Source organism: Ictalurus punctatus, chromosome 25 (genome assembly GCF_001660625.3).
Source record: "Ictalurus punctatus breed USDA103 chromosome 25, Coco_2.0, whole genome shotgun sequence".
Taxonomy (NCBI): Eukaryota; Metazoa; Chordata; class Actinopteri; order Siluriformes; family Ictaluridae; genus Ictalurus; species Ictalurus punctatus.
In genome coordinates, this window is record NC_030440.2 from 504,171 (window position 1) to 517,164 (window position 12,994).

General features: G+C 36.2%; 1 protein-coding gene across 1 annotated transcript; it reads left to right on the forward strand.

Annotated features, from left to right (window-relative positions):
• The first annotated feature begins 933 nt into the window (after positions 1 to 933).
• On the forward strand, positions 934 to 12,121 carry adgrf3b (adhesion G protein-coupled receptor F3b). Its single transcript, XM_017456664.3, has 18 exons — positions 934 to 1,061; positions 3,541 to 3,601; positions 3,722 to 3,734; positions 4,023 to 4,154; positions 5,484 to 5,639; positions 5,739 to 5,791; positions 5,987 to 6,048; positions 6,187 to 6,305; positions 6,401 to 6,616; positions 7,518 to 7,736; positions 7,864 to 8,007; positions 8,091 to 8,278; positions 8,366 to 8,539; positions 9,436 to 10,749; positions 10,889 to 10,930; positions 11,050 to 11,082; positions 11,296 to 11,348; positions 11,438 to 12,121. The coding sequence occupies exons 1-17, from the start codon at positions 1,048 to 1,050 to the stop codon at positions 11,344 to 11,346; spliced, it is 2,991 nt and encodes a 996-aa protein (XP_017312153.1). The 5' UTR covers positions 934 to 1,047; the 3' UTR covers positions 11,347 to 11,348; positions 11,438 to 12,121.
• Positions 12,122 to 12,994: the final 873 nt, after the last annotated feature.

Below are 12,994 nucleotides of genomic sequence, written 5' to 3' on the forward strand. Positions count from 1 at the left end.
ATGTCTCTAACATCCACCAGCTCCGTGATGTGGTCATGGAGGAGTGGAAGAGGACTCCAGTGGAACCTGTGAAGCTCTGGTGAACTCCATGCCCAAGAGGGTTAAGGCAGTGCTGGAAAATAATGGTGGCCACGCAAAATATTGACACTTTGGTCCCAATGTGGACATTTTCACTTAGGGGTGTACTCACTTTTGTTGCCAACGGTTTAGACATTAATGGCTGTGTGTTGAGTTATTTTGAGGGGACGGCAAATTTACACTGTTACACAAGCTGTACACTCACTACTTTACATTGTAGCAAAGTGTCATTTCTTCAGTGTCGTCACATGAAAAGATATAATCAGATATTTACACAAATGTGAGGGGTATACTCACTTTTATGAGATACTGTACATACAGCAGGAGGAAATCTCGTCCTTCTGCTTAATCAATGCTGTTATACTATTTATAAGCATTAGTAAGAGCTATTGTTTACAATTAAACCATCATTTTAATCCATGTGTGTTCAGTTCACCTTAGTTCTGGTGTTAGGTTTATAATCTAAAAGAATAATGAACAGGAAAATGGCTGTCTGCTGCCTTACGTAAAGTCATGGTCCATGAGCAACAATACTTAGTGATAATGTAGTAATGATGCAGTGGAGTTTGGGGGTGTGGTAGTTTGGGGGTAGACACAATTCCTCTGCTAGCATTAAAAGTAGTCACTAACTGTAATTACTGCTCGTAATTAAAAGTACTTTCGTCATTCCATTAAAGTCACAGCAAATGTTCTTATCCTGTTCGTAAAGCCCTTCAAGTCCCAACAAGAAGGCAACTTTATTTGTTAACCAAATTACAATGGAAAGCTTGAACCAATAAATCTTGAGCAGATGGCATACGAAGCTCCAGCATGCGAAAATGCAAATGCAGGTGAGGTATTTGTAAATTTTGTTCACTCTGTCCTCTTACCTTCTCAAGTTGGCCAGGTTTCTTCATTACGGTTCCCTTTCACTCAGGGACAAGCTCAGCAAGGTTATGACATAGCAGCACGTTTCGAATTCACTTCAAAATGCAGATCATAAGGTCAGTATTGTTTCCTTTGTGTATTTATAAATTTTTCTGGGCAAGTATTTTTTTTAATGATCACATTTGAAACCCTGAAAAAAAAATAACACTGGCGCAACGGTCCTACGAGTAGCCTACTAGTTAATCAGTGGGGAAAAAAGCTTTGTTTTCATATGGTAGTTAATATATTGATGCACATGTGCTGCTGAATGAAGTTTTCTGTGTTGGGAAATGACTGTGTGTACGTTTACGTGTTTGATTATTACCTGGATAACACTGTAATCTGGACCACAGCTGTGGAATTGAGCATAAGTAAAGCCTGACCAATCCATGGACAAACTTATTACAAATTCTGGAAACGTAACCGATGTTGCTGTACTTGGAAAACATTCAGCTCTCGCTGACAGTAACAATCTGGATTTCCTGAAACCATGTTGTGGATCCGATCACAAAGGAACATCATTTTTTATGTTTCAGTATGTGACAGACTTCAGGGGTCTAGTGTGGCGCAGGTTAAAGAGAGACCAATGTTCTTAGTTTCCTATTTTGAATATTTATTTTTTATTGATAAGTTTCGAAAATAATAATTGTAATACAGTTACTCGCTGAAGTAACTTCTTTCTCTGATTAGATGATAGTCAAGAGACCAGTGATGTAAATATAAAATTCTTTAAAAAAAAAAAAAGTCTAAAATAAACAAAAACACAATATCTAAAGTGTAGCGATGATTCTTAACTAAAATCTGTGTCTCGGTTACCGCTACACGGAGCTCTGTAAATCTATGAACATATATTTAAAATCCGCGACCCGGAAAAAGGAGTAAGCGTTTGAAGATGGATGGATGGATATATTTAAAATTATATATATATATATATATATATATATATATATATATATATATATATATGCACAGCAAGATCTCAAATCTATCACATTTTTATCAAACAAACAAATAAAATAGATCATGACGTGAACATTGCTTGAATTTACCAAGATCAGGCCATTCAAATATTTTGGGATGACTGTGACCAGACATCTCGGACAACACAAACAAACTCGGACGTTTTAAACAAACAACAACAAACTATATATATTTATTATCAACATGCTAAATCCAGTCAATCTGTCATTTAGTGACCAAAGAAAAAAGCAGATCACGATTAAGAGCCTGTTAAACCATCATGTTAATATCTATTAAAACTGATTCCACAAGAAGCAACTTTTGTTTAAAACCAGCTCAAGAAATGTACATGGAGCTTCAGACTAACGGCTAACAAACATGACCAGATGTTCTGTCTGACAGTTGTGGATTGTTATGAAAAAAATTGATCAAATCAGATCGTAATGGCTTGAGGGCAGATTGTACTAATGGATTTCCCTGAACATTTAGAACCTTTTGAACTATGTGGACTTTGTTGTAAAAATGACAATAAAATAATAATAATAATGATAATAATAATAATAATAATAATAATGATAATAATAATAATAACGCTACTGTACATAAGTGAAATAGACCTTACAATGGACCAGTGTGGGAGTGCATTTAGAGCCCTTTCTTCATTTAACAATGAAACCGTTCTGAATACAGACATCACTGCTTCAACTCTTGGCTGCGTTCATGATAACATATGGCTGGTTACGATTTCCCTTTACAGCAGTCTGAGGTGATTATTCTCCTAAAAAACAAAACAAAAAAAGAAATCGAAGTAAACGTAACTAGCAACTTTTCTTGTTTTATAAGCTCGTTTCATTCGAATTTGATTTCATCCAAACGTTACCATTACATAACGGTTCCAACAGGAAGTTCCCCACACGAACTGGCAGAACTCCAGGATGAATAATTAACTGGCTGAGAAACGTAACGAAAACTTTACAGAAACACTTCACCTTTCAAAACTTTTCATAGTACAAATAGTCTTAGGCCTTAAAGCTGGCGCAAGATTAGATCAGTTCAAAGTCCTGTGAACACGTATGGAAATCAAAAACCACGCCCCACACTTAAATATGCAGTCAAGAGTTCAAGTAAACATTACATTTTCTTTTTCTTTTCTAGTTTTGTGAGCATTTGCAAATAATAATAATAATAATAATAATAGTAAAAGTAACCTGGTGAAGTAAAGTAAAATAAACCCTTTGGGTTTTAGCCACATATTCACATGAATTCATTTACTATAGAGCTTAAAGTATTTAAGCAATTCTAATTATTAGGTCTTTTTTGTGTAAAAAAAAAAAATCTGATTTGTTTTCATCATATTTACTGAACCACTCAGTGTTTGTTTCAGTGTATTTTAAATGTCTAGAAATAGGTTTAATAAGTTTGATAATTAGTAGATTTGACTATAATCAATATATTTTCACTTGCTAAGATTTGTCACTCATTTGTCTTCTCTCATATTGTTTCAGATTTTTTCATTTGCAAACAAAAAGAAACTTATAATCATACAGTAATCATATGTATTGATATGCCACTAAATCTCCCTCATATCATTCTCAGGAGCGAGACAATAAAATGCACAAGCATGCTTCTCTGTGGCTTACTGCTAATCTACTGCCAGGTAAAGCTCACCATGTTCTCACTAGTCCTGTACAACATCTACAGTAGTGGACCTGTACATTAGAGGTATAAATTCATCACCTTTTCTTTTCTGTTTTTTTTTCTTTCTTTAATTCAACAGATCACACATGTTGGTAAGTATAGTGCATCAGTCTGTGTTTATACTTCATTAATAGGTCACATGCAATATGGGTTCTTTCTACCCTTGAAAAAGGGCTTAATGTATTGATAAAGATTGATTGACTGATTTATATTAGTAAATTGACAACGGATCAATATTGAGCATAATTACAAACTTTTCTATATAACAACATTCGATTGTATGAGCATTATTTTGTTGTTGTTGTTGTTGTTGTTGTTGGAGGGTTGATTTTCTTTATTAAGAATGAAAACTCTCTATTGTATGCTTTTATTTCCAAAAGGGGCTCAAGACACATATGTGGCAGAGGTGATGATCGAAGGGAACGCAACCATGGATGTATCTGGATTCATATCTGAAATGATCATGGACATCACAACCACCACGTCCATCGTGGACGCTGAAATAATCGGCGGTAAGCATGACAAAGAAATGCGTTCTTCTTTTAGAAAAATGTTACACTTATAGATTTAAATATAGTTGTTTTTGTACCACCGGCATGTACCTGTCTATCGCTCAGGATACATATACATTGTAGAATACAGAAAGCTGTTCTAGCGGTTGTTAGACTCAAAGCGATTATTTATCATTATTTTGACCGGGAAGCTTTTAAGATGTTTTCTGAATGAAAAATGTTGATAGTAAAAAAATTGTCTTTTTATTTGCATATGAAAAATTTGACAATGTATAAGGTGTAATGCTTATGATGACGGTTATGGTGTCAAGAGAATTTCCGTGGTATGTAGTAATAGCAATAGTGGTGTTCGTAGTAATGATAATGAGTCTTTATTGGTCACATATACATTAGTGCACAGTGAAATTGTTTTCTTCGCATACCCCAGCCTGTCAGGAAGTTGGGGTCAGAGCACAGGGTCAGCCATGATACAGCGCCCCCTGGAGCAGAGAGGGTTAAGGGCCTTGCTCGAGGGCCCAACAGTGGCAGCTTGGCAGTGCTGGGGCTTGAACCCCTGACCTTCCGATCAGTAACCCAGAGACTTAACCGCTAAGCCTCCACTGCCCCACTTCTAATACTACATTTAGTAGAAGTAGTAGTAGTAATAGTAGTAATAGTTCCAATGAATAACATGTTTAGCAGCAAATAAAACATCTGATTCTTCCTCATGCAGGACTTAATTTTCTGCAAATTGTATTACAACTCCATCTAACCTAGCCACGCTTCTATTCTCCTACCAACATGATTATTTTATATATTTACAGCATCGATTTGACACTTTCTGTCCTTCAGACATCTTTCTCCTTAATATTTCTGTTCCTGATGTCCATGAGTAGGACATATTTTGAAAAAGAAAAGTTGTAAGCACATCAGGACATCTTTTGTCTGTCATTAGTTTGTTGTTTTGATCTTTCTTTCTTTAAAAACAAACAAACAAAAGAAAACAGGAATTTTGACTTCCCGGACTTATTGTTATTATGGTGTTTGCAGAATTCTGATTAAGATAAAGGAGGTAGTAAGTGGAAATTCTCAAGTTGGTTGGATTAATATTACTGATCCGGCTTCTTTCATTGTTCAGCTTGATTTAGAAAATGAACTGAATGCAAGGACTGTTTTTTTTCAAAAATGCAGAAATAGAATTACATTTACGTTTCGTAAACATTACATCTTCTAAGGACATCTTATTATCCTGGAAACAGATTGATAGAACTGAAGTAAGACGTATTAAGTAGTCACATGGCTTGCAGATGTGATTCAGTGATGTGATTGGATTCCTGTGTGTCGATGCAGAATGTGAGCTCGTTGGTGATGAGACAACATGCTGGTGTGAGCCTAATTACATTTGGAGTGACCTAGTGTGCGACACTTTCACTACCTGCTGCAACACTATACAGTGTGTGGCGAATGTCTCCGATTTCACGCCGATGTGTGTTCCCCAAGTGAACGGTAAGCTGACAGCTCGTGTATTTCCCAGCAAAAACAAAGTAATAAGGCCATTGTTGTCACGTTTCAAACATTCAATCCATCTCTTCTCTTTCTGTACAGTTACTCTTTATGGAGTCCTCACCATGTCCTCCGTAACCACCCTTCACACGCAGGTCATTAGGAAACTTTTCTTTGTCCATGTTGAAATGTTTGTGATTGAGACTCTTTCCAAAGGCAAACTGAATCATATCGAGTACCATTTACTTCTTGCTCAGATTTCATTCTGTCAGAAATACACATATATTTGATCCAAAACCTTCAAATATAAACAAATACTTATGCTATTATTTTTCTCTCATTTATTTCAGCTGGAAGCTGAGTTCAAGCTGCTGAATGGGTTCAACACGTTCACCAGTCTAATAATTACTGGGTACTGAAAATAACCCCATTATTATATCCATGCTATGCCTGGTTAAGACAATGATTATTATTTATTTTTTTATATCTTCACATCATTGCCACGTTCTCTGCACTAAAATGCATGTCCTGTGTTCTGACACACAAACAGCGGTCAGACTTTCACTGTGAGTCTCAATGCCACGTGTAAATCTGCGAAGCTTCAAAACATAATCTCATACATGATAACGACCTACACGTACATTACAAATTTCAACATTACAACGACAGGTAAGGAAAGCATGTCAGGTATTCGTAAAGTATTTTTAGACTAATGTTTAATATCTTTTAGAAGTGTTGTTAACTGTGTATTTGAACAACCACAGGAATGGCCAGTATCGAAATTCCTCAGGGGAAGGTGTGTTATAATTCACAGTACAAACTGAACTGCAGCACAGAGGAAACCATGGAGACGTGCACATGGATGATTGCTTATCCTAACCAGTACCCACAGATAATTGGGGTAGGGTCAGAAGTGGAACTACTGCCTTGTTCAAACCAATCATCAATCAACCTTCTGAACATAAAAGGGAATTGGGCAGGTGAATGTCTAAATCCTTGTCATTTTTACCAAAGAACTTACAATGAGAACGAGACGCTAAAACAAAGCATTGTTGTCTACAACAATTTTTCATGTTTTTGAAAGCACACCTACGTATATTATATCGGAATATTGGAAGATCCAGTTGCAAACTGAGCATAAGTCAGTTTTACACACCGTTAGATAAATGCACACAAGATTTGGATTAGTTCTTGCAAAAACAGCATTAAAGTACCTCCAAAATGTCATTCCATATAATTACAGATAATATACGTAGGATAAAAAAAAAAAATATATATATATATATATATATATATATATATATATATATATATATATATATATATATATATATATATATATATATATATTTACCCTTTTTAATAAAGCAGTGTCCTCCAAGTAAAATCTATTTAAGACTAACTTGTCATATATATATATATATATATATATATATATATATATATATATATATATATATATATATATATATACACACACACACACACACACACACACACATACCAAAACCCAAGACTTTAGTGCCGCTAGCTAACTTAGCAGGCTGGTTCTGTAGCTAAACGTTTCATACTTGGACCGTCACAAGTTCAAAGTTGTGCTGTGCTATTTCATGACATCACTAACTAAACTTGAATGAGGTATTCCACAGTAATAAGGAATCAGACTATAATAATTAGACCCAATCACCATTTATATATCACCGGAATCCGCTATCCCTCAAACAATCACAGTTTTGAGTCCATGGGTACATGGACATGGTGCTCATACATTCATTCCTGAGTGTAAAAGATTTCGTTGTGCGGTCCTGTCCTTTCTATCACTGCATCCTTCATGTTGTTGTTTTTTATTTGTAAACATTCTTTCTTTTTGCTGTATTTCAGGAACATACACCTGCCTGTTTACTAATGGGTCAGTGTCACATTCAGCCTCAGGACTTCTTGAGGTCGCCCTCTTACCAGATAAAATTAATATCACCAGCATGCCACCAACTGCAGATTGTTCTGTGGGTTCATCCACGTCAGTTATCGTGACATGTTCCATCTTTCCGAGTCAGGAAAATTACACAGTTATGATAAACAATTTACCAGTACAGACGACAGGTATCCGTGCCTTTATTGTGTCATTCTACATGTTAATTAACATATTAACATATAGCATATACATATGGTTTATACATCATCTTTATACTACTTAGTTGGTGTTTATATGATTCCAATTCTTTTTCAGTGACCCCCCTAATACAAAACTACACTCTAACTGTGCCCATCAACTGCGTGGCAGAACCGATACCATCAGCCAGTGCTCTGTGCCAGTTCACAAACTCTTTAAACCAGATAAAAATCACCAATACAACCATACCAATAATATACCGTGAGTACTGGTACAAATTTGTGATTTTTAGCACTACAACTATTATGCTGACGACCTGTATCTTAACTACAATGTTTATTCAGCTGGGGATCCATTTTGTCAAGAGAACGGCACATGGCCAAAAACCAAGGGTGCAGAAGTAGCAACTATACTCTGTACCGAAGCGGGTAGAGTAGGAAATATGGAGCGAATGTGCAACGGCACAGTATGGGCTGACCCAGTTGATCTTTGCACTAAAGAAACACTGAACCTATTACTCACTGCAGCATCGGTAAGACAAATATATTTCTCATACTGCTATCGGAAAGTAATATCTAGAAATGTGCGCAAATCTGTTATTTTCTCCGTCTTATTTCAGGATTTTGAACAAGGTATTGGGGCCACAACAGAGGGCGCAATTCTCATATTTGAAAGTCTAAAGAATGGTACTTCGACCACAAACTCCTACGGTGATGTAATGGCCACTGTTTCTATTTTTACATCAATGAGCCTTGCGTCCGGAAGAGTCACACTGACCGATTCCCTACTGCCAGTAAGCATTTTCTAACGAGCAGTTCTCATCTCTAGTTTGAGATGCAAGCAGTCCATTGACGATTAGCTAAGAAACTAATCAGTTAGGTGCACTGGGATTAGGAAACACTGTTAGCAGGTCAATGGTCAAAGCAATAGTTTTGAGAACCCATGTTCTGCAGATTTACTGCAGTGCCACAAACATATACGCTATAATAAACTTTATTTTTCAATTATATTTGAGGGAATTACTTTGTAATAGGGATGCAACCCATTTTTAAGAAACCTGCCCAGAACCTACAGCAGTACAACAAGTATCAGGATGTTTTACTTTCCTGTGGCGAGCAGCCGGATATAAAGTTCACAGGCTTTAGTTCATAAAACTAAATTTGTTAAATTTTGTTAAATATCACAGGCTGGTATTAACAAAAATAGTTGAGCAAATATAATAGCATATAATAGACCCGTTATGAACCTGTTTCCCAGGTGCAGAACTGTAGGGTTCAGATTTAACACCAGAACAAAAAAAACAAATAATGGTGATTTCAACAGCACCAAATAAACACATCATTTAATACTTCCTTAATTCATAAAACTCTATCATAGACTATGAATAATTAATTTGTTAAAATATTCCAATACTAGATCTAACAGGAATAATGAGTCTTGGTTTAGATCGGATTAACTTTTTAGTTTGTAAATACGAAATTATTTCATGTTTCATGTGTTTCGACTTATTTAATGAATTATTTATTTTTTAGATCCATTTAGATATTTAATAACGTAATCATCACCAACATAGCCACAAGCTGTTTAGTAGTGTTCTGAATAAATTATTCCACTTTACAAATAATTTTTTTTTTTAAAAAGAGTGATTTAATTATACCAACACATAACTTACTAAATACTGTCTTTCAGAATTTCATCGAGTCTGCAAGCAGTGTGCTGAACACGACCTGGACATCAGGAAATGTAAAGCGTGACTATAAAATCGCTACCACATATCTATCGTCTGTTGAGAACCTGGTGAAAAACATTCAAGTTAATGAGAGCGAGGGACATAATTCTTCAAACATCCAACTTCAATTCTGCCGGAACAACACCGTCTGCAATAAAACCCTTTTCAATGTAGAGCTTGAACTGAACTCAACTTCTTCTTTGGTGAAAACGATGGGAATTCAGAGCATGGCAGCACGTCTCCCAAGGGGCATTTATCAAGATGCAATATTTCCGTCCCTAGTTGTCAGTGCTGTAATCGAAAACAACGGCCCTGTAAACATCAGGATGGCTTATCCAATACCTGAAAATGATTCTGCTGGCAACTCACCATCCTGCATATTTTGGAACATGACAGAAAATCAATGGTCACAGGTCGGCTGTACCCTGGTACAAAGTTCTGAGAACATGAGCTACTGTGATTGCGATCACCTGACCTCCTTCTCTATGCTGTTGTCCAAGACCCCTGTTAACCTGCCTTTCCTAGACCAGTTAACTTACATTGGGTTGGGAATCTCCATCTGCTCCCTGATAGTCTTCCTCATCATTGAATTCTTGGTATGGAACGCAGTGGTCAAGTCCAACCTCTCTCACTTCCGTCACACTTCCCTGGTCAACATTTCTCTGTGTCTCCTCATAGCTGACTGCAGCTTCATTGCCTCGTCCTTCCCGAACATTCTGAATGACACTTTATGTCTTATGTTGACAATCGCGAAGCATTTCTTCTTCCTGGGCATGTTTTTCTGGATGCTCTGCTTGAGCATGATGCTCCTCCATCAGCTCATTTTCGTCTTCAATCCACTGAGAAAAAGCGTGTACATGCCTCTCGCCATCATTGTTGGGTACTTTTTCCCAACGGTGATCGTGGGAGTGACCTATGTGTACTACAACAACAGAAAAGATGTAACCTACTACAGCCGTGCTACCTGCTGGCTGACGTATGTATCATCAATGCAAGGGTCCCTCTACTCGTTTCTCCTCCCTATCGGCTTCGTTGTGTTCGCCAACTTATGCTCAATGGTGGTGGTCATTTCAACTGTCATGAAGCCTGCTGCAACCGAGAACACCAAAAAGGATGACAAAGAGGCAGCCAAGAGTGTCATCAAAGTGATCGTTTTTCTAACACCAGTTTTTGGAGGGACCTGGATTTTAGGGCTTTTTGTGTTTCTGATGAACGACAACAAGTTCACCAAGGTTTTAATCAATTATGCCTTCACCATTGTTAACTCCTTACAGGTAAACGTTGTCATTATAATTACGGTACAAACTTTTGTATTACATTTTATTCAAAGCATGAAAGGATCTCATTTTTATTTTTTTAAAAATTTTTTTAATTGTTTTTCCTCTCTCCACCGCCCCACCTCTTTCTTTTTAGGGATTGTTCATTTTGCTGACTGGATGTTTTGGAGAAAAAAGAGTATGTTTTTTCCTTTCTTCTTATTAATATCGGCTTAAGTGTAGCTGCTGAAGATGTTGTTATGGTGAATTGCAAAGCAGAACATTAATTTTTATTATTAATCTGCTGTTTTCCATCAGGTTCGAGATGAAATTGTGAAACTCATTTCATCTGTGAGTTAATCAATTTTTGAATTATAACAAAAAAAAAACCCCAAAACAACCATGTACATTAATTTCTTCTTTTTTAGAAATCACTGTTTTTTTAAAAAAAAATCCATGTCCAATTCTACACGAGTCCACAGATTCACGTAATTTATGACGACATATTATAAAATTCCAATACCGTATTGGTCATTTTAAACCATATCTATGTCTATTCTTCAGAAGGGATCCAAAAGCGAAAGCAAGACGAACCTGACTTCACGTCAAAAGTGAAGGTCGGTATGTGAAAATGGATTATCTTTACACTTCCTGCAGTTTGTTGACTTAAAGTACAAGTTACCATGTTTTCAATCTTACGTTGCAGGGATTAAACTAGAATAGATCGAGGGCTGAAGATGTACCAATTTTACAGCAGGAGTACACAATGCGACAGACACAATGGAGACACACACAATGGAGAGCAACAGACACAATGGACCTGCAGGATGCTGCACAGCACAATAAGTTCATCACAGAAGATAATAGAGACTCATTTAGCAAATATCCGACACCACTAGCATCCATGCTGCAGTAAACGCTTTGCATTAGCAGGTTCAGGTCAAGTGATTTGATGGAGTTCCCTTACTGACAGCAGATTTTAATTTAAATTAGATCTCTTTGTCAAAGAGCTGATACTGTGTGCTTTATATATACACACGTTTTCACCTTTTCATGCCTTTTACCTGTAGTTTTGCTTTGTGTTCTTTTGCTATTCTGAAAGCAGTCTCCCTGCAGTAATATAATTGTTCAAAGTATATATATATTGTACAAAGTATGTTTTTTTCTTCCTAAACATAGAATGGACACTTATACAGTTAATAAAATTGTCAATAATACCTAGCAAAATATTTTCCAGTTTGCACTTTCTGCATTTAGCGTATGGTAAAAATGTCAGCGAAAACATGTTTATGAAAAACATATGGGATTTGTTTGTGTTTATTTATGAACATAGAATATAATTGCACACAGAATTTCACAAATTACCAAATAAACCCATATTTCTGCCTCAGTACCTGTTCACTAGCCTGATTTTATTATTGGAAATGCAAATACCTTAAAAGAAATACCTACAGTTGCAATCAAAATTATTCAGTTTTGTCTAGTGAAATATAATATTTCAGGAATATTGGACTGTCTGTAAATCATTATAATAATGCTATATTATTATTATTATAATAATGCTCATTATAATAAATACTAAAGGTGAGCTACTTTGCCTGCAAAATCCTAGACAATCAAAATTGTCCTGATAATTAATTCTCAGCCCTATGATGGACCGGTATTCCCAGCTGGGGAGCAGATCCATCATGAGCCTGATCAAGATAAAGTGGTTACTGAAGACTAATTCAACTAAGAAAACTGTGGCATTTAGATACATTACAAGAAGACAAATCAATATATAATATAATAAATAGTATGCAGGTGGTCGCTAACTAATTAGCAGGTCCATCAAAAGTATCAAATCATTCTGATATGTTGACCAAGTAGAATGCTGATCTGTAAGAAACACACAACTTCAAATAAACAAAGAGAAGAGGTGTGATTGAACCAACAACCTACATATAACTTCTGCTTCGGGGGTTTCCTCCGGGCACTCAATTTTCCTTCCCCAGTCCAAAGACATACGTTGTAGGCTGATTGGCGTTTCCAAATTGTCTGTACTGTATGAATGTGTGTGTGTGATTGTGCCCTGAGATGGGTTGGCACCCGCACGTATGAATTCCCCTCCTCCTTTACATCTGCCACAATCTCAAACAAAATGTCCTTTGATGATGTGATGGAATTTAGTGTGAAATATGTTGAAATAATACTATGCTTACAATGAGTAATGATCCCTGCGTGTGTGGATATGCAACGCTGCACAAAAGATGCGATAGCTACG

Excerpts from the sequence above, each read along its gene's own strand:
- adgrf3b (XM_017456664.3), top strand. Across the intron at positions 6,049-6,186 it reads ACCAGTCTAATAATTACTGG|CGGTCAGACTTTCACTGTGA; the intron begins GTACTGAAAATA and ends ACACACAAACAG. Across the intron at positions 6,617-7,517 it reads CATAAAAGGGAATTGGGCAG|GAACATACACCTGCCTGTTT; the intron begins GTGAATGTCTAA and ends GCTGTATTTCAG.